Here is a 23,274-nt window from a genome sequence, read left to right on the forward strand (position 1 = left end):
AAATGGTACAGATGGACTTATTTGCAAAGCACAGTTATTTCTTGGCTCTCTTTTGTTCCATTGATCTATGTGTTTGTTTTTATGCCAATACCATACTATTTTTACTACAGCTTTGTAATCTAGTTTGAAATCAAGAGGCATGATGCCTCCAGCTTTATTCTTCTTTCTCAAGATTACTTTGACAATTTAGGGTCTTTTGTAGGTTTCATACAAATTTTAGAATTGTTTGTTCTATTTCTCTGAAAGATGCCTTGGAATTTTGATGGGGAGTGCACTGAATCTGTAGACTACTTTGGGTTGTATGAACATTTTAACAATATTAATTCTTCCAATCCATGAAAATGGAGTAGCCTTCCATTTATTTGTGAATTCTTCAATTTCTTTCATCAGTGTCTTATAGTTTTCAATGTACAGGTCTTTTCACCTCCTTAGTTAAATTTATTTCTAGGTATTTTATTCTTTTTTTTTTGATGCACTTGTAAATGAGATTTTTTTTTAATTTCTCTGAGTGTTCATTACTAGTGTATAGACATGCAACTGATTTTTGTATGTGGATTTTGTATCCTGCAACTTTACTGAATTCATTTATTAATTCTAACAGTTTTTCTAAAAACAGAATTACCATATGATCCAGCAATCCCACTCCTGGGCATTTGGATTAGACAAAACTAATCCAAAATGATACATGTACCCCTATGTTCACAGCAGCACTATTCACAACAGCCAAGACATGGAAACAATCTAAGTTTCCATTGACAGAGGAATGGATAAAGAAGATGTGGTAAATATATACAATGGGATACTACTCAGCCATAAAAAAGAACGAAATAATGCCATTTGCAGCAACATAGGTGAAACTAGAGATTATCATACTAAGTGAAATCAGAAAAGGAAAGACAAATACCACATGATATCACTTATATGTGAAATCTAAAATATGACACAAATGAACCTATCTATGAAACAGAAACACACTCACGGACATAGAGAACAGACTTGTGGTTGCCAGGGGGAGGGGATTTGGGAAGGGATGGAGTGGGAGGTTGGGGTTAGCAGATGTAAGCTATTATATATGGAATGGATAAACAACAAGGTCCTGCTGTATAGCACAGAGAACTATATTCAGTATCCTATGATAAACCATAATGGAAAAGAATAGTAAAATAATGTATATATAGGACCTCCCTGGTTGCGCAGTGTTTAAGAATCTACTTGCCAATGCAGAGGACACAGGTTCAAGCCCTAGTCCAGGAAGATCCCATGTGCCGCGGAGCAACTAAGCCCATGTACCACAACTACTGAGCCTGTGCTCTAGAGCCCGTGAGCCACAACAGCTGAGCCCGCGTGCCACAACTACTGAAGCCCACGTGCCTAGAGCCTGTGCTCCACAACGAGAAGCCACTGCAATGAGAAGCCTGCACACCACAACGAAGAGTAACCCCCACTTGGCGCAACTATAGAAAGCCCGCGCACAGCAATGAAGACCCAACGCAGCCAAACAAAATAAATAAGTGAAAGAAAATATTTAAAAAAAGAAAACATTAAGAAATAGTGCTTTTAAAAATGTATATATGTATAACTGAACCACTTTGCTGTACAGCAGAAATTAACACCACATTGTAAATCAACTATACTTCAATAAAATTAAATAAATAATTCTAACTTTTTTTAGTGGAGTCTTTGGGATTTTCTATATATAATATCATGTTATCTGCAAATAGTGACAGTTTTACTTCTTCCTTTCTGATTTGGATGACTTATATTTCTTTTTCTTCCATAGTTGCTCTGGCTTAGACTTCCGGTACTATGTTGAATAAAAGTGGTGAGAGTGGGGATCCGTGTCTCATTCCTGATCTTAAAGGAAAAACTTTCAATTTTTTACCGCTGAGTATGATGCTAGCTGTGGGCTTGTCACAAATGGACTTTAGTATGGACTTTAGTATGTTGAGATATGTTCCCCCTTTGTTCAGAGTTTTTATCATGAATGGATGTTGACAAAAAAACAACATAAATGAAATTTTACTTAATGTAATTTTAAAATTTATATGGAAGACCAAAAAGACAAGTATAATCAAATACTTCTGAAGAAAAAGTCCTGATCTCTGTCCCATCAGAGATCAGGACTTTTGATAAAAGCAAGAGTCCTGATCTCTGACTTTTGATAAAAGCAAGAGTAATTAGGACAGGTACAGATAAAAAGGCCAATGGAATAAGAGTGACCTATGTATACATGGAATTTTAATATGTGACTGTGGATCAGTGGAAAACAAATGGACTCTTCATTCAGTGGGGCAAAAATAATTTGTTTTCTCTACAGGGAAAAAATTATAACTGATCTCATACCATTTGTGAAAATCAACTCCAGGTACCTTAACAGGGCTTTAATAAGAAAGTAAAAACATAAACATTCTTGGAAGAAAAAATAGGAGAAAATGGGGCTAGGAAAAGGTTTCTTATGACCCCAAAGGTGTGAAGCCTGGGAAGGAAAAAAGCAGAATTTTTAAATAAACTTATATAATTATAATTATGTATAATTATATAAAACTATATAATTATATATAATTTAACTATTAAATATATAATGTAACCATAATAACACAAAGGATTACTGTTCATCAAAAGATGTCATAAAGAAAATGAATAAATAAGCTACAACAGGAAAAGATGTCTATAAAACATGCTACTGACAAAAAATTAGTACCTAGAATATATATAAGGAATTCCTATAAATTTTAGGAAAAAGACAAATAGTCTAATAAAAAAATGATCAAAATGGCATTATAGGGACTTCTGTAGTGGTCCAGTCATAGAGAATCCATCTTATAGTGCAGGGGACGTGGGTTCGACCCCTGGTTGGGGAACTGGGACCCCACATGCCACAGGGCAGCTGGGCCCGAACGCCACAACTGCTGAGCTCGCGTGCCACAACTGCAGAGCCCATGTGCCCTGGAGCCTGCATGCCACAACTAGAGAGGAGAAGGCCTGCACACCACAACTGGAGAAAAGCATGCATGCCACAGTGAGGAGACTGTGCACCACAGTGAAGGATGCTGCATGCCTCAACGAGGATCCGGTGTGCTGCACCTAAGACCCGACACAGCCAAAAATAAATAAAATAAATAATAAATAAATCTTAAAAAAAAAAAGTGCAGATTATCAAATCAGATGAAGTGGAGCATAGGGTCAGCTACTGCAATTAAGAGAAGGGAGAGAGAGCAGTTTAAAAAAAAATGGTATTACACAGAAGAGACACTATTGGCCAAACATGTGGAAAAATAATCATCTTCAACAGTAACCAGGAAAACTCAATTTAAAACAATGAAATAAGATTTTTTTTTTTGGCTGCGTTGGGTCTTCATTGCTGCACACGGCAAGCAGGGGCTACTCTTCGTTGCAGTGCACGGTCTTCTCATTGCGGTGGCTTTTCTTGCTGCGGAGCATGCACTCTAGGCGCGTGGGCCTTAGTAGTTGTGGCACATGGCCTTAGTTGCTCCGTGGCACGTGGGATGTTCCCGGACCAGGGCTCGAACCCATGTCCCCTGCATTGGCAGGCAGATTCTATTCTATTTATTTATTTATGGCTGCATTGTCTTTGTTGCTGTGCACGGGCTTCTCATTGCAGTGCCTTCTCTTGTTGTGGAGCATGGACTCTAGGCGTGCAGGCTTCAGCAGTTGTGGCACACAGGCTTACTGGTTGTGGCACATGGGCTTAGTTGCTCCGCGGCGTGTGGGATCTTCCCAGACCAGGGATCGAACCCGTGTCCCCTGCATTGGCAGGCGGATTCTTAACCGCTGTGCTACCAGGGAAGTCCCAGCAGGCGGATGCTTTTTGTTTTACATCTTTTTTGGAGTATAATTGCTTTACAATGGTGTGTTAGTTTCTGCTGTATAACAAAGTGAATCAGCTCTACATATACACATATCCCCATATCCCCTCCCTCTTGCGTCTCCCTTCCACCCTCCCTATCCCACCCCTCTAGTTGGTCACAGAGCATCGAGCTGATCTCCCTGTGCTATGCAGCTGCGGCAGGCAGATTCTTAACAACTGTGCCACCAGGGAAGCCCCAAAATGAGATTTTATACTCACCAATCAGATTGTTAAAAAATGAAAAAAATCTTACAATATCAGTTACAGGGAAAGATGGTGATACAGACACTTGGAAAACAGTTTGGTATTACCTGGTAAAGCTGAATAAGAAAGTATGCCTATTTAAAGTCAACTGGGCCACACAGCCTGTCTGGTGTGTTTTAATGTCCACTAAATTCTCCGACAAAGCCCCAGAAGACTTTACCCTCTTTTTTGGCTATATACAAGCTAAGTGAAATAGAGACTTGAAGTGACTATCTAGAGATATCAGGATCCAACAGGTTAACTGATTTTTTAAAGCAAATTTAAGAAGTTTAATAAAAATCACTCTTTAAAGGTGGGGGAAAAAAAAAAAGAATGTATGCCAAGACCCAGCAATTATATTCCTAGGTGTATTTCCTAGCAAATCTCTTGTATATGCAAATCTAGAGATTTACATGTTATTATCTTATAATTTTATGTTAGTTAAATGTTATATATATCCTATTGTGCATGTACTATATTTTATAAATAACTATACTAATTAAAAAAAAAACAGTGGATAAGCTGAAGAGCCAAAAGGTCACACATAACTGAATATATTAGTGAATCAATACAAATCGAGGCAAGGAATTCTATGTAAAGGCAGTATAAATGGAAAAAGAGATGAAGAGTTTAAGCCATTGGAGGTGATCCAGATGTTCTAATGTCTGTTTAATAGGAGCTACGGGAGACAAGAGGAAATGGTAGCAAGGTAATGTTTGAAGAGATGACTGCCAAGGATTTCCTATCACAAGAAACAGATATAACTCCTCAGATTTAAAAATACAACCAGAAGCAAAATATGGCAGAATAAAGGTAACCACACCTGAATATTACAGTAAAAATTTAGCCCCTTAGAAGAAAAGTTTATAAAGGAACAACAATCATACATCGAGAAGAAAACATTGGAGAATATCTTTATGGTCTTATGGTAAGCAAAGGTTTCTTAAACAGGACTAAAAGTACAGATAGCATGATCTGTTTATATAAGATTCAAATATAGGCCAAGGAAGAATTTCTTACATAAGTCCTAATAAGTGTGAAGCACAAAAGGAAAGATTGATAAATTTGACCAAAATTAAGAACTTCTGTTCACAAAAAGAAACCACAAAGAGAGCTAAAAAACAATTAAGAGTAGAAGAAGATATTAGCAATTTTTAGAACATGGAATATACTCATAAGCAAAATATATAAAGAACTCTTACACATCACTAAGAAAAATACAGGCAATCTAACAGAAAAACAGGTAAAAAAGACGAACAGGCAATTGACTAAAGAAGAATTTCAAAAGATGAATAATGATATGAAAACGTGTTCAAACTCATCAGTAAAAAGGGAAATGCAAATTAAACCACACTGAAGTATCACTATATACTCAGCAATTGGTAAAAATCTAAGTTTGACAATACCATACATTAGGAAGCATGTGCAACAATGGGAGCTCCTATATACTGCTGGTGGGATTGTAAACTAGTACACGCATTAAAGAAAAGTTGAAAAATGGACAGCTAAAGATATGATGTCTTATGATCCATTCATTTCTATCCTTTTCAAATAACATAGAAAATGTTCATAGTAGTGATTTATAACTGTCAAAAACTGGAAACAACATAACTGCCTATGAAAAGTAGAACTGAAAAATAAACTGTGGTATATTCATATAATCAAATGAATCAACTCTGATTATAAAAAATTGTGTGGCTCTCTTAGGTGGTAAAAGTATAAAGGGACACAAAGATACTATGGACAAAGAGAGATCTGTGCTGATAGTGTTGTAGTTCTTGACCTGGGTGATGGTTCCATGAGAATTCATTCTATAACTGTTTGAATATCTGCCTATAGTTTGTTACTTTTCTGTACTTGAGATAATTTCCAATAAAAAGAATTAAAATATATTAAACTGTCTCCTGGGCCTGTCTATCTCTGCAGGTACAAGTGGATAGATGGATAAAAGAAATAGAAAAAGAGGCCCTGAAATACAAACTAACATAAATCAGAACTTATAACTGAACAGGCAGATAAAACATTGATGATATAAGCAGCTGTTCAGTAAATGGTGCTAAAATAAGGTATGGGGGCACGGGTGGGGGGATTGATTTGGACTCTCAATTTACAGCTTATTGTAAAAGAACTTTAAAATGGATTTAAATGCTATTGAAAATAGCAGAAAAATGTTTTTAAAAGAACAAAATATCTATGAAGTTTGTAGAAGTCAGTTAATTTTCTAAAATTAGAAACTGTAATAACCACAAAAGAGTTGACTACAGACACATTAAAGCATACACTTAAAGATGCCAATCCAAATTAAAATTTAAAAAGTAAAAAGCACCCTGTGGAAATGGGTATATAATGTTTTTATTTCATAAAGTCCATAAAAATTGACTGAAAAAAATTAGGACAGTAATAGATAAAAAGTGTAAAATATAGCACAAACAAGTTAAAAACAGTAGCACCATTAAGGTGAAAATGTTCACTCTCACTAGTACTCAGTAGAATGACACTAAAACAATCCAGTGTACCAAGAAATCAGTGTAAAAGTTATTAGGGATGATAAAGCATTAAAGTTATATAAAGGAAAAATTTTCCATATTTTTTAGAATTACATATTGAGGTTATGCAAGGGTGAAATGACATGAAGTCTTGGATTTGAAAATACTTTAATAATAACAACTGGGATAGATGAAGCACTGGCCTCCTGGCTGCTCCTCACACACAGCCAATGCATACCTGCTTCAGGTCCTTGAATGTTTGTTTGGCTTCCTCTCTCTGGAATGTTCTTCCTCCCAGTAATCACATACAATGATTTACAGCTATACTTCTTCAGGTCTCTGTCCCAATGTCATCTTATTGGAAAAAGTTTCTCGTACCATGTCACATAAAATAGCACCCCCCCATCCCCTTTCTCCACCTTGTTTGTCTTTTCAGCACTCACCATTATATATTATATATTCATTTATTTTGTATCTCTCCCTGCACCAGAGGGTAAACTTGGAAATAGAGAGTCTGCACATTCTATTCACTGCTGTAACCTCAGGTTGACAGTAGTGCTGGGCATACAACAGGTAGTCAATAAACATATACTGATCTATCGACAGATGAATGGATAAAGAAGATGTGGTACATATATACAATGGAATATTACTCAGCCATTAAAAAGAATGAAATAATGCCATTTGCAGCAACATGGATGGACCTGAAGATTATCATACTAAGTGAAGTCAGACAAAGACAAATAACATATGCTATCGCTTATACATGGAATTTAAAAAAATAATAATACAAATGAACTTATTTACAAAACAGAAACAGACTCACAGACTTAGAGAATGAACTTATGGTTACCAGGGGGAAGGGTGGGGGGGAGGGATAAATTGGGAGTTTGGGAATGACACGTACACACTGCTATATTTAAAACAGGTAACCAACAAGGACCTACTGTATAGCACAGGGAACTCTGCTCAATATTCTGTAATAACCTAAATGGGAAAAGAATTTGAAAAAGAATAGATACATGTATATGTATAAATGAATCAATTTGTTGTATACCTGAAACTAACACAACATTTTTAATCAACTGTTCTTCAATATAAAATAAAAATTAAAAAAAACATATACTGAATTAAGAAATGTGCTGTCCTGGTTTTTCCTTTTTTTAAAAAATTTATCTTTGCTAGCACTAAGCTCTCAATGGAGGCACAGAGCCTTTTTTCCTTTTTTCCATTAAAGTCAATGACATGCATGCTCAAATCTCCCTCTATGACATCTATGTGATCAACTTCTCTTCTACCTCTTTAGCCCTCACTTTCTGCTGGGCTCCCTATTTTAACCTCACTTATGGCGCTTCTACATTTTAGGAGTTATATATAATATCCCTATTAAGCTATAAATTCTGAAATTGCTTATTCATTTTTTGTTTTTCAGTTTTGGCTGCACCATGCGGCTTAAGGGATCTTAGTTCCCCGACCAGGGATCGAACCCGTGCCCCCTTCAGTGGAAGCGTGGAGTCCTAACCACTGGACCACCAGGGAATTCCTGCTTATTTGTTTTTTAATCTCTTCAGTACCTAGTAGAGTACCTCACACACATTAGAAAAATCAGTAAATGAATGAATCAATGAGTGTATGAGCTACTGTATCTTAAAAATCCTAAAGGAAATAAGTCTTTGGTAATGTAGAAAAAAAAATATTTCAGGAGACAGTGATGCTTTTTAAAGACTAAATACGAAAGAGGATGAGAAGCTGATAAGGAAGTAGATCCAAATTTGGAAAGAAAGGAATATTATTGGAGAATGTGGAGGAGGGCACCAGCTGTTTAGAATTGGGACAGAAGTACACGAGGAGAAGAGCAGGTGGAGTGTGTTAAGGGGAAAAGGTAAGATCATTTGAAAGGTCATGCTGAAAAGGCTTACTTTTGCACAACAGGCCTAAAGTTTTTAAGGGGAGCTTCCCAGATTTCATCTCAAAGGTGCAGTCTCTCCACTGACCAATTGGGTCATTACCTGCCATGCCTCACTTACCTGGCCACTGGTCTCTTGTTAGTTCTCTGTCAACCAACCAGGGTTCCTTCCCTTGCTCCAAGAAGGAGATCACATCTGGTTTAGAAATAGAATGTCCTGCTTACAAAAGAAGTAATGAGATAAGTTTATGATGAGAATGTCCCAGAATTCAAATCCAGTCCCTTCATTATTAAGAAAGAGTCAAAGAAAGATACATAAGATTTATGAAACATAACAGAGGACTTGAAACTTCCCTCATAACTCAATGCAGCTTCCTCTTTCTAACTCTACAGTATTAAAATTATTCCTCCGGAAACAAGCTGTAGAAATCCAAATGGTTACTTGAAAGGTAGGTGAGTATAACACCAGAAGAAGTAGACCTTCTCAAGGCAGAATTTGAATTATTATGGACATCCTTACCCATCGAAACCAGGTTGCTGTAATTCTCCAACATCACCTCTCTGTATAAATCTCTCTGATCATCATTCAGGTACTCCCACTCCTCCTGAGAGAAGTCTATGGACACATCACTGAACATCACTGACTCCTGGAACAACAACCATGTTAAATTGTTAAAAATTAGATTGGATTAATAAACATAAGTGTTTTTGTGATGGAAAGAGAGAAGAAAAAAATAAAGCTAGAAGAGGGAATTCCCTGGTGGCACAGTGGTTAAGAATCTGCCTGCCAATGCAGGGGACACAGGTTCGAGCCCTGGTCCGGGAAGATCACACATGCTGTGGAGCAACAAAGCCAGTGCACCACAACTACTGAGCCTGCGCCCTAGAGCCTGCGAGCCACAGTTACTGAGCTCACGTGCCACAACTACTGAAGCCCACGTGCCTAGAGCCTGTGCTCTGCAACAAGAGAAACCACCGCAGTGAGAAGCCCGGGCACTGCAAGGAAGAGTAGCCCCAGCTCACCGCAACTAAAGAAAGCCTGCGCGCAGAAACGAAGACCTAACACAGCCAAAAATAAATAAATTTATTTATTAAAATAAATTAATTAATTAAAATAAAGCTAGAAGAGGTGAAAACCAGCAAGCATACAGAGTGGGGCTGAATGTCTGGGATGCATCTGGAAGACTGTAAACAAATAAGCAGGACTGAATCACTGAGCTTCCATGTCATCTGTTTCCTCCAAGGAAATTGCCTGTGTATAATGGGACACTTCCATTATCCAAGTAAGTCTGGGAAGGTACAAAATCCAGCCAAGACGAGTTTCCTAATTAAATGAAATAGTATACACAAACAACTAGCAAATGCTTGTCGTGTAATATGTTATGAATATATGTGACTGTCTTTTCCAAAATAGCTATAAGTAAAATTTCAGAATAAGGGATAAAAAGAAGACATTAAAAGCAGGTTGGACAAAAGCCATCAAGAATCAGAGAGGCAGGGCTTCCCTGGTGGCGCAGTGGTTAAGAATCCTCCTGCCAAGGCAGGGGACACGGGTTTGAGCCCTGGGCCAGGAAGATCCCCCATGCCGCAGAGCAACTAAGCTTGTGAGCCACAACTACTGAGCCCATGTGCCACAACTACTGATGCCTGCACGCCTAGATCCCGTGCTCTGCAACAGAGAAGCCACTGCAATAGAAGCCCCCGCACTGCAATGAAGAGTAGCCCCTGCTCGCCGCAACTACAGAAAGCCTGCGCACAGCAACGAAGACCCAACGCAGCCAAAAAAATAATTAAAAATAAATTAAAAAAAAAAAAAAGAACCAGAGAGGCAATGGGGTTCTTAAGAAAACCTCTAAAAACAAGAAATGGTAAGAACAATTCAATATGCTGATGAAGAAAAGAAATTCTGATCTAGAAATCTATAACCAAATTTTCATTCTGTTGTGACAACTGAAAAAAGAAATTCCTAGATATGGAACGACTCAGCACAATTTCTTAGGAAATTACCAGAGGCTGTGCTCCATCAAAATCAGAGAGTAAACTAGAAAAGAGGAAGACATGGGATTCAAGAAATAAGTGAATTAACACGGGAGAACAGTGAAGGAAAATCCCGGGGAGGGGGGAAGGGAAATCTTTGGGAAACAGACCTAGAGAGCAACTAGATGGGAGTAGGGTGAAAAAGGGAATAGGGACGCATGTTCAAAAGGAATTGATGTGTTTGACCAGATGGAAAACATATTGATTGGCATGTGGCAGTGATTCTGGAGATTTTGGATATAAATACATGGACAACTAAGAAAATGGGGGGAAGAAAGCAGTTAACCCCAGGAAAAATGAAAGGTTGTAACAGAAAAAAGCCATGAGCTGGCTCAGCAGTGAGTGATATTTGCAGTCCTAAGAATATGTACACTATTGATTTAACCAAAAATTGTGATATAATAACAGAATCAGAGGAAATGAAGGGTGCAATATGTAAGTATAATGTCCTTTCCACTCTGCAGTAAGTCAAGAGATAATGAGTAAAACTGATTATCAATATTCAAGAGTTGAGGGCAGCTACCTTCTGGGAGTGGAACTGGTAGTGGAGCCAAATTGAAATAGCACTACTTTACTTCTGAACATGTATAATATGACTTTAAAAAATATTTTAAATTTGCATATAATTCAAGACTGATCCATTCTAATGTCACACTACTGTATAATAAGTTATGCCTTGTTAAATTCTTTCCATAAGCATATTTTTTTTCACTGAATAATATTCTATAATATGGACATAAATGACAACTTCTCCTTTGCTTTCAGACGTTGAGGCTGAAGGTGATCTTTAAAGACCTTTCCAACATTGGCCCAATCTCACCTAAAACCGCCCATTGCTCAACTGTAAATTTCCTTTGTTCCTGAACTACAGGAAATTGGCAGAATGTGATCCAGTTTCACACAATGGCATTACCGATGTCTATCATGGATGATCTCGTGGGGTGTCAGAGCTTTGTACCAACCACCAGTCATACCTTCAAACCTGAAAGTCTCATACATAGGAGATATTTCTGTGTGTTAAGAATGAAATCAAACAAAACCATTCCACATACTTTCTTACTGGAAAACCTAGGTCTGTGGAGATGATCAGGGGTTTTCCGCATGAGGTGCCCCTAATTACCCATCTCCATCCTATCAAATCACTGTCCAAAGCAAATTAGATTGACAAATGGAAAAAACATTTCTGTTCTACCAAGATTTCTGACACAACTCTGATAGAAGGTGCTGAAGGACTTACTAAATGGATTTGTAAACACTGTTTAAAAGAAGAAGGGGGGACTGTGGAGGGCACTGGGTTGTTTAGGAGGAAATAGGGGTCAGGTTCCTGAAGGGGGACCATGTTAACCAGTGAAAAAAACTTTCTTCCAAACCTGGTCTCAGTCAGACTGTGTTTACATTATGTAATTAACAATTTGTGGGAACAAATAAAGATACTTGATGAATTCCATAAGCAATTTTCTAATGGATTTTAATCTGATTAAGACCCCTTCAGAGAAACTTGTTAGCTACCCCTCAGCCCTCTAACAGTTATCTATAATTTAAGAGTATAAAGATCTTTAACCAGACATTCCTTCTTTTTTTCCAACAATGATTATCTAACCACTTATTTTTTCTATAAATATTTCCACCAAGAGAGAAATTTTTGAATTGGCTTATTAGAGACCTTTTCTTTAGAGCAAGAGGAAGAGAACTTTGGCATTGCTTATAACTAAACTGTCTGAAAGTTGTTTTTTTAAAACACCTAAAAGCTCATGATGAGGAAAGCAAATATTTACACGTATTGGGTAAAAATGACTCTATTTGAGCAAAAAGAAACAGTATCTCACCTGAGCCATGGCTTTGATATTTGCAGAAAAGGACCAGTCTTCCTCTGGGTTCCTCTTCTGGAAAAAGGCAGAGCTGGAGGAAATGAAAAGAAGCTATATAAGATCCCACTTGCCTCATAGCTCCCAGAATGATCATTTCCCCTCTGTTCACTCCACACAAACAGTTGAGGGGTATCAGTGAGAAGAATGGGCAAATCTCTCATTATCCCCTACTCCAGAAACCTCAAGCTTTGACTAGAGCCAGATAGATCTGGACAACTTGACATGGCTTAGAGAACAAAGCTTGTATATATACACATATGCACACAAAGATGTACTTTTTAAAAGTACAAATTATAGCATATTATACACACTGTTACTATTTTTACTTAATATATCTTGGACCAGATCCCAACTAGTACATTCAGAGGTACATAATTCTCTTAGCTACATTGGATTATACTAAATGGATACACGTTAATTTATTCAACCAATTTGCTGCCAATGATCATTTGGGTTGTTTCCAGTCTTTCACTATAACAAACAATGCTGTGATATATATTCTTGTACATATATCATTTTACCTGTATATAAATTCTGAATGATTAATTCCTAAAAGTTGATCATATGCATTTTAATTTGGATATACATTGGTCAAACCAATTTTCAATGATCTTGGATTGTACAATCAGGTCCCAAGTCCTGACCAAGAAACAGCTAGTTGATAAACCAGATCCTCTAATCTTGCCTAGTTGAGAAGACTTTTGGGGTTAATGAGCCTTGACTTAAGAAAACTGAAATCCAGAAAAGCAAACAAAGTAATTTTACAGAATTTACAGTAATTTGGGGAAGATATTAAAATTAGCATAACAATATAAAGGAGTTTAAAACTACAGAAATAACATAGAAATGGACTAAACCCACATCACTGATGCTTTAGAATAGCTTTTGACTATAAGCATAGTAATAAAATTCATAATAATTGTGTATATTCTGTGTGCTTCTATACTAATAGAAGTCTAAAACTGTTTAAGGGGAGTAACTGAATTTGTCATCGATGTTTAAATGTTCAAGAAAATCTGTGGTTTTTTGTTTATTGGATATAGGAATGTAATAAACTGAGCATTATAAAACTGTAAAGGGCAGTGAGCATCCTCTATATATACCAAGCTCCTTGATCATCAAACAATTTATCAATAATTTCATGTAAAACCACTCAGGAAGTAACACCATGGTATCATGTTATGAATTATTTAATGGCTACTTCTACCCCTAGTTACTCACTGCATTCCCCCACAGGTAAACACATTCCAGGAAATGAAAACCAAAGTAATCCACAAATACCTCTTCCTTAAAACCTGAAAGCATTCCTTTAAATAACTATTATTACTACTTACTAAGTTCTTAGTATTTTTAAAAACCACATAGCCTCTTACATACCAGGTATTGTGCTAAAAGAAGAAGGGGGGACTGTGGAGGGCACTGTTGATACTAAAGAATCAACAATAATCCTGAAAGACTTGAAAAGAGTTCCTTCTGCTATACGTCTCACTTTTTTTTTTTTTTTTTTTGCGTTACGCGGGCCTCTCACTGTTGTGGCCTCTCCCGTTGCGGAGCACAGGCTCCGGACGCGCAGGCCTAGCGGCCATGGCTCACGGGCCCAGCCGCTCCGCGGCATGTGGGATCTTCTCGGACCGGGGCACGAACCCGTGTCCCCTGCATCGGCAGGCGGACTCTCAACCACTGCGCCACCAGGGAAGCCCACGCCTCACTTTTTTAAGTCCCCCTTTCTGGTCTCTCTTCCTGGCCTTTCCCTGATTTTAAAGGGACTTCCTCAAGTGCTGTACCTTCCAAGCAGAATGGGCAGGAAACATCTCACTTCAATAACTCCATACTATGTTTGTCACATTCCCAACCCTCTACATCTTTGCCCCAGATGGTATCCTCCCAGGCTGAATTCTTGCATCTGGAGGATCTGCTCCTCCCTTTTAAAGCCAACAATCTCTGTGGCCAAGACCATCGTATATTTGCAACGTGACCACACCTGGGGCATGGAGCACTGCCAAAAGATACCACTACACAGAAGAGAGTCTTACAATCTAATAAGTGATTTAAAATTTTTGAGAATTTTGCACTCTTCTAAATAACACACCTCTTTTAATTTAAAAAGAATGTAATGTATTAAATATTTCCAGTATTACCCTGAAAATTTCCTGTATGCTAGGAACTGTAGTTGTCTGTTAGTAATAGAGACCTGAAAGGCAGTTTAATTTTTCTTATATAATGAGAAGGCTAGAAGTAGGTAGTGGCTGGCTTTGGTCCCCATGGTTGTTTTAGACACAATATCTATCATACAATTAAAGATTACTAGACATGCAAGGAGATAAAAACAGAAAACAGCAGCAGAACCAAAGACAATTTAGATACTGGAGTTGGCAAACAAATAATTTTAAATGGCTATAATTAAAATGTTAAAGGCAACCAAGGAAAAGATAAGCAAATGGATGATAAGAAGAAGAAACTAAACAGAATTGAAATCCATAAAATTTTGGCAAATTAAGAAACAAAGAAGTCATTGCATGGTTTTGAGATCAGACAAGCAGAAGACAGGATCACTGAACTCAAAGACAAGCCAACAAAAAATATCCACATGAAGTGCAGGAGAAAAAAAAATAACAGGAGTATAAAAGACACACAAGACACAGTTAAAAGATCTACCATAAATGTTAAGTGGAGTCTCAGAAGGAGAAGAGATTGGAGAGGAATTAATATTTGAATAGAAGTATACACTGATGTGTATAAAATTGATGACTAATAAGAACCTGCTGTATAAAAAAAAATAAAATTAAACAACAACAAAAGAGCCTATGGGGGAGACTGATCTGAAAAAAAATTTTTTAATTTAAAAAACATTTTTAAAAAATTTGAATAGATTAATTGATTAAAAGTCTCAACAAGAGTTTCAAGAAGCTCAGCAAACCTGAAGAATAATAGATAAGAAGGTAAACAAAACAAACACACAAAACAAAAGCAAAACCACAACCAAGTATATCAGAGTCAAACTGCTGAAAACCAAAGAGAAAGGAAAAAATTATTGATAGTACCCAGAGGAATAAAAGATCTATTACCAACAGCACTGATAAAAAAGAAAGGGTTAACATGAACAAAATCAGGAATGAAAAAGGAAACATTATTAAAGATAGTATTGACGTTAAAAAGATAATAAGAGAATACTAATAACTTTATGTTCTTAAGTTTGAAAGCTTAGATGAAATGGACAAATTCCTGGAAAAAATGCCAAAACTGACAAAACAATCAGAAACAACAGAATAGCTGAAAAGTTAAATTGATTCCATAATTTAAAATTTACCTATCAAGAAAATTTCAGGCCCAGATAGCTTCATCAGTGAATTGTTCCAAAGTTAAGGATTAACTGTAGTCTTACAATGTAGTGAAAAGAGAACATAAGGAATTCTTCCCAACTCATACGAGGCTAATGTAAGCCTGACACCAAAACTTAATGAAGACATTAGAAGAAAAGAAAATTATAGGCCAATATTTCTCATGAACACACATGCAGAAATTCTACAAAAAGTATTAGCAAATCTAACCCACTGGGGGAAAAATGTAATACATTATGGCTAAGTAGGGTTTATTTCAGGAATAAAAGGTTGGTTCAACTTTTGAAAATCAACATAATTTACCAGATTAATAATAAACAATACCACATTTGATCCTTTCATAGACACAGGAAACGCATTTAACTAAATTCAGCCCTCATTAATGTAAAAATGTCTTAGCAAATGAGAAAGAGAACTCCCTCAACCTGATAAATAGCATCTACAATAGGTGTTTTTGTAGATGCTAAATACAAGGACAAATACAAAAAGCAATTGTACTTTTAGCAGCAATTGGAAATTTTTCAAAATTTAAATGCTGTTTACAATTTCAACAATAAATGTCAAATACCCAGGTATAAATCTACAAAAGATGTACACTGAAAACCATAGCTAACTGATGAGAGAAATTAAAGACCTTAACAAATGTAGATATAAGCCATATTTAATAGTTGGAAGATGCAATATTGATGTCAATTCTTCCTATACTAACAAATAGATACACAAACAAAATCCCAGCAACGATTTTTCTTTTTTGGTGAGAATTAACAAGTTGATTCTAACATCTACAGGAAATTGATTTCTTGAAAAAGAAAAAAAGTCAGAGGATTAATACTACAGATTTCAAGACAGTGGTACTGCCAAAAAACAAAAAGTAAAAAAGAATACAGTTCAGAAAGAGAGCCACATATATAATACCACCTGATTTATGATAAAAGCTCCTTTCAATTCAGATGGGTAAGGATGGTATGTTCAACAAAATAGTGGTGGAACAACTGGGTACTTGAATGGAAAAAAAAATAACCTTTATCCTTACCTCTCACCATACACAAAAATTAATTCAATATGAATCATAGTCTTAAATATGAATGATAAATTTATAAAGTTTCTAAAAGAAAACATAGGAGTGTATCTTCAAGACCTTGGGAATAATCGAAGATTTCTTTTCAAGATATAAAAAAAACACTAACCCTAAAAGACAAAGCGCTAAAAAACTGCTAGAAAAATGGGGAAAGATATAAATAGGCAATCACAAAAAAAGATTTTAAAATGTTCAAGCACATTCATAATTAAAGAAATTAGAAAACAACACCAAGATACTATGTTTCATGTATTAGATTGGTAAAAACAAAAGGCATGCATGAGGACACATTCTGCTCCTAGGCTGTGGGGAGAAAGAGGCACTCTTACACACTGCAAGTGGGAATGAAAACTGGTCAACAACTCTAAAGGAGAATTTAGCAATACCTAACAAAACTGCATACACACCTACCTTTTGACCCAGCAATCCCACTTCTAAGACTCTAATCTGAAGATACACCTCCAGCAATACAAGAATACATATATACAAAGTATTCATTGCAGCACTATTTCTAGTAGTAAAATATTGACCTAAATGCCCACAATAGGAAAGTGGTTGAATAAACTATGATTAAATCCATATACTGGAATATTATGTAGCTGTAAAAAAGAATTATTAGTATCTCTTTGAATTGCAGTAGAATAATGTCCAGGATATGTCATTAAGTGAAAGAAGCAATGTTCAAAAGAGTACCTAGAATATGTTATCTTTAATGCAAAAAAAAGAGGTCATTCAAAAGAGTACCTGTATCTGCTCATTTGTGCAAAGGAAATACCAGAAGGATAAAAACAGAAACTAACGAGACTGATTATGTACAAGAAGTGGGCAGGAACCATGTTAATGTTTTCATACTCAAAATATTATGACATGTTACAATCAACCAGGATGTGAAGGAACCCAAAGTGTAACACACAAAGCTAAGTGTAGGAAAAATGAGTAACAAAACTATACTGAAGAGGGTAGTGAAGAAAACTAAATTGAGTAACTTTGGAAACAGTTTTGACTATATAAGTTTAAGTTAAAGAACAAAAAAGTTGCACACAAATACTTTACTGTACTTAGTACATTTATTTTTTACACAAGTATGGGTTAGCAATTCTGCAACTACTTTATATACATTCTAGGATATGTGTAAAAAAATTATTGGGCTTCCCTGGTGGCGCAGTGGTTGGGAGTCCGCCTGCCGATGCAGGGGACGCGGGTTCGTGCCCCGGTCCGGGGGGATACCACATGCCGCGGAGCGGCTGGTCCCGTGAGCCATGGCCGCTGGGCCTGCGCGTCCGGAGCCTGTGCTCCGCAATGGGAGAGGCCACAGCAGTGAGAGGCCCACATACTAAAAAAAAAAAAAAAAAAATTATTGATACTAAGAAGCAGGTTTCTCACTGTTGGAGAAAAGAGTTACAAATAAGGAAATGGCCAAACCTCAAGGAAGACAATTCTCCATGAGTCTTGCATGTTTCTGCACATGTTGCCAGATCAGAGACTAAGTGCTATTATTCTGGATAATTTCTGCAAGATGTTTACATAATGAACAGCCTTGGAGGACAGAGATAGTCTCTCTCTAGAGCAAAAGCCAGGCATGCTTATTACCCATTATAAAAGATTCAGGTTCCCTAAATTCAAGGGAACACATAAATACCTGTGTATTGTGCATCACCCTATGGGTGCAAGTGAACCAGTGCAAGGAAAATACTGATACTTTGGCTACTTCTACCACAATGAGCAGCAAACTTTCATCTCTGACTCAAAATCTCATGTCTTCTACCAGCATCCATGAAGCTGCCCAAGCTAACTTTTAACTTGTAAGTAGGGTAAAATCTCAGATACTTCACAGTTCTTGACAGAATCCCATGGTATTGAACTGGAATTGAAAGTATGAGTATGAACTGGTGGTTTTTAAATATATACAAATAAAGATAGATAGATAGATAGATAGATAGAGATGTGTGTATATACATTTGCTTATTTTCTAGCTCTGTCTGTTGCCAGGAACTACAGGAATTACACCCAGGTAGAAATGAGCACACCAAGTGCCCAGAGCTTGGTTTATAAATCCACTCTCCAATAAAAGAAACCAGGGCTCCTTGGAGAAATTGCTGATTCCAGGGCTAGAGGAGAGAAAAATACAAGCCTGGAACATATTGGTGCAAGAAAGTAAGACAGTGCTCAAGAAAATAATGGCATGTTGAAAGGACACAGAAGTCAAACTGAAGGAGTTCCTAGTGGCCAAATCTGGGACAATTTGAGCAACAAAATATGTAACAATAATAGATTACGAACTCATAGAATAATATATATATATATACATATATATGAGTTCATAAATAAATAATTGAACAAACATATGAGGAATAAGGGACAACTCTTCTTTACACTAGAATTTAAATTAATAAATGTAGAAGGAATGATGGAAAGGGAAAATCACCACTAGGCAAACATCACAGTAATAATTGTTACAGATAAGAATTATCAGTGGGGCTTCCCTGGTGGCGCAGTGGTTGAGAGTCCGCCTGCCGATGCGGGGTACGCGGGTTCGTGCCCCGGTCCGGGAGGATCCCACATGCCGCGGAGCGAATGGGCCCGTGAGCCACGGCCGCTGAGCCTGCGCGTCCGGAGCCTGTGCTCCGCAACGGGAGAGGCCACAGCAGTGAGAGGCCCGCGTACCGCAAAAAAAAAAAAAAGAATTATCAATGGATATTAAAATTGATGAGTGAAAGTATAATGAGAAACAGTAGTTTTGCATAGTCCCAAAGCACCTCCCCACAAGATACTTATTAATTAAAAAGAGGAATACAGTAATTTTACAAAGGAGGAACCAGGCAGACACCACCTTTAACAAAGTGATCAAAGTTAACATTACCAGTAATGAGATATACTGATATAACTCCTGATATGACACATTGAGAAGAACACAACATCATTTCTGTGATCTTTTTGCCAAAAATGCATAGTCTAAATTTAGTCACGAGGAAACAGCAGACAAATCCAAATGAAAGATATTCTACAAAATAACTGGGCAGTGCTCCTCAAAAGTGTCAAGGTCATAAAAGATAAAAAGGACTAAAGAACTATGTCAGATGGGAGGAGACTAACAAAACAAGACAACTAAATCAATCTGGGAACTTAGATTGGATTCTGGAACAGAACAAGGCACTGATAAGACAATTAGCAAAATTTAAATAAGGTTTGTAAATTAGCAAACGTCTTGTATCAGGGTAAATTTCCTGGTTTTCATAATTGTACTGTGGACACCTGAATGAAGAGTATATTGGAATTCTTTGTACTATGTTTACAATATGAAAATAAAAAGCTTTTTAATGAAAAAAATTAAAAGGACAAGAGAACTCTTTTAAAAATTGGATATTCAAATGGCCAATAAAGATATGAAAATGTGCTGAACATAATTACACACCAGGGAAATGCAAATTAAAACTGTGATGAAATTCCACTACACATCCACCAGAATAGTTAAAAGATTGATAATTTCAAATAATGGAGACGATGGGGAACACCTGAAACTCTCATACATTACTGGATGGAACGTAAATTGGTACAACATGAGATATTGGTAGTATCCATTAAACATGCCTGCCTAATGATCTAGCAATTCCACTCCTAAATATTTACTCAAGAGAAGAGCATTTACGTGTTCACCAAAACCACAGTAGAATGTTCATAGCAGCAACACAATTCGTAATAGCCCCAAATTAGAAAATATCAAATGTCCCTGAACAGTGTAATCAATTAATAAATTGCAGTACACCCCGAAATGTAATGAGAACTAAGTACAATTACACTCAACAACATAGATGAATCTCATAGACATAATGTGGAACAAAAGAAGCCAGGCATAAAAGAACACATGCCATATAATTCCATTTATATATGAAATTCAGGAATGGGTAAAATTAATTAATGGTTATAGAATTCTGAATACTGATTCTGGGAGAGGAATAACTGGGAAGGGGCATGAGGGAAACTTCTGGGGTGCTGGCAAAGTTCTTTATGTTGATCTAGGAAACTGTTTTATTGCTGTATACTGAAGATATGTGTACTTTACTGTATATGTGCTATATGTCATAAAAATGTTTTTTAAAACTATCAGAACCATGTTTTGGTAGGGACATGGAGCAATGAGATATTTCAAACACTGCTGTGCAAATATAAATCTGGCACCCTCTTTTGTAAATATTTTGGCACTATTTGGTTAAGTGGAAGATATATGACCTAGCAACTCGATTGGTAGGTAAACTCATGCATGTGTACCCTATGTAAAGAATGCTCCTGGCAGCATAGCCTATAAAGCCAAAAACTAGAAATAACTCAAATGTCCATCATTACTAGAAGGGATGAATAATAGTAGTATACTTTAAAGGATGGAATACAATATAGCAAGGAAAACAAATGAACCACTATTAGATCTAATACGCATAATTCTCAAAAACATAGTTGTACAAATAAGCAAAGTAAGAGATAAAAGACAGTATGGCAGCATTCATATAAAGTTTAAAAACGGGGGGAAACTACAGTATAATGCTTAAAGAGGTAAACATAAGCGAAAAAACTTCATACATTTAGCCAGTCACACAAACATAATCACACACAAACTTAAATCACCATGGTGACATACAGCTAGAGGTAACCCACAACCCAACAACAGGGTCGCATACTCAGGGCCTCAAATGGTCACATAAGCACAATCACACATTTACCAAGAGGACAGTCATTCACAACCGGCACTGTCACAGGCACTGCACACCTGCACATGGTCGCACAGTCACAATCACACTAACCACATATTAAAACCACACAGTATCCACAGGTATCCCCACGTGTACTCTGCAGCCCACAGTCACACCCCTCTACGGGGACAAACGCTATCACATCCACCGAGTCACAAGCTCCTCACACCCCCACATACAATGCCGCACGTGATTACACGCACATCACTGGGTCGCATCCCATCACACCAGCACAGTCACAGGCTCTCAGATTGTGCTGCACACGATTATCACTGGAATCACACACACGCTCACTACAGGAACAGCTAGACACAATCACGCGTTCATTCATCACAAACCACTACACAGACACAATCACACAATTTCAAACTCACCCCCTCAGCGGTACAAAGCCGAGGCTCCTGTCCCGCCCTCTCCTCTGGTTCCGCCCTTCAGGTCTTCCAAGCTTCCAAAGCAGCACAACCTTCCACAGGACTGGAACAGTCACCCGTGCAGACCTGAGGGTCCCGCCAGCGCGTGACTATGAGGCTGAATTCAAGCGAGAATAACGTTCTTGCCGATAAGTCCTCTGGGAAGTGTAGTCAGAGACGTCCCAGTGGTGAGCAAGATGACCGCCGGCCGCCCGGATTCCTGTCAGAGCTCAGCTGCGACCCAGCCGAAAGGATTGCATTCCGTCATCAAACCGCGCATCGGAGGCCTCACGGAGCCTGGCTCAGCCTCGGGCCGTGACTCCCAAAGAAGCTCACTCTGAAGCGTTTGAAAATGGACTTTCCGGACCCGCCCTACTATCCCCTGGAGTTGAACAGGCTCTGGAAGAAAAGAACTAGTCCGCAAAGGGAGATAATTTGCACAGGCGAGCCTTCTGGGAAATGTAGTTGGGGAGCAGGAAAAGCGGTGGATGGGTCGTTTGAAATTCGTCTTGATTCTTCACAGCCTGCGCTTGGTCACACCCCGGAGACTTCTGGGAGTGTCACTGCGCCCAAGGAGTGCGCAGGCATCCTGGGTCGCCGTTTTGGCTTTTCGGGCATGAGTTTGGTTTGTGGGTTCCTCAGTGCAGAGGGTACCTGAGCTTCTGAGACCCAAATCTAGTCAGGGAGGACAAAGCGGAGGAAACCAGGAACCTGCAAAGATATTGGGGAGGTTGAAGGGGGAGGAATCGCTAAACGTGAAACAGGGAGGGGTAAACAAAACGGGATGCGTTTCCGATGCTGCGAAGGGGGTTGATGCTGTTCTGTGCTACTTACTGATTTCTCTGTGGTAGTCGGGGAGTGAGGAGAATGAGGGGGCGGTGAGGCAGGTTGTGCAGGAGGCAAGTAACGAAAGCCCGGATGTGTGTGACTTAGGGTGTTGGGGGTAGTAGAGAGGGGCAGGAAAAGAATTGTATGTGTGTGTCTGTGTCATTGATAATTTAAATGAGTATCACCGTATGTATGACTGGGATTGTATATTGGAAAATAATCCCTGAGACTCATTGTAAAACAATAACAAGAAGGATAGATCTGGAAGCATTTTCTTTCTCTCTCTTTTTTTTTAGATTTGATGGGAGAAAGGTTACGTAGTAGTAGTAGTGTCTGGTGAATGGGGCATCTCAAATCAGTTGGAAAAAATGAACTTTTCAATAATGGTAATAGGAACAATTTGGTAGCCTTTCTGGAAAAAAGAAAATAGATTATGCCATGTACTGAATCCAGAGTTAACTCCAAATGGG

At 37.7% G+C, this 23,274-nt stretch overlaps 2 protein-coding genes across 5 annotated transcripts in view; one reads left to right on the forward strand and one right to left on the reverse strand.

The window, feature by feature from the left end:
* LOC137215245 (zinc finger protein 14 homolog) overlaps positions 1-23,274 on the reverse strand; it is a 184,037-nt gene that overhangs the window by 122,068 nt on the left and 38,695 nt on the right. Inside the window, exons 4-7 of one of the 4 annotated variants that reach the window (XM_067720221.1) lie at positions 21,941-22,687; positions 12,367-12,439; positions 9,024-9,150; positions 8,625-8,720 (exon numbers count right to left, since the gene is read on the reverse strand). In XM_067720221.1, coding sequence (XP_067576322.1) covers positions 8,625-8,720; positions 9,024-9,150; positions 12,367-12,375 — 232 coding nt within the window. In that variant the 5' untranslated portion in view covers positions 12,376-12,439; positions 21,941-22,687. Of the gene's footprint in view, positions 1-8,624; positions 8,724-9,023; positions 9,151-12,366; positions 12,440-21,940; positions 22,688-23,274 lie in introns of those variants that run through there. The other 3 variants (XM_067720217.1, XR_010939220.1, XM_067720220.1) reach the window with 3 other exon arrangements.
* ZNF382 (zinc finger protein 382) overlaps positions 1-23,274 on the forward strand; it is a 254,817-nt gene that overhangs the window by 104,238 nt on the left and 127,305 nt on the right. The gene's annotated exons all lie outside the window — the stretch shown is intronic.

This window comes from Pseudorca crassidens, chromosome 20 (genome assembly GCF_039906515.1).
Source record: "Pseudorca crassidens isolate mPseCra1 chromosome 20, mPseCra1.hap1, whole genome shotgun sequence".
In the NCBI taxonomy this organism is placed as follows: Eukaryota; Metazoa; Chordata; class Mammalia; order Artiodactyla; family Delphinidae; genus Pseudorca; species Pseudorca crassidens.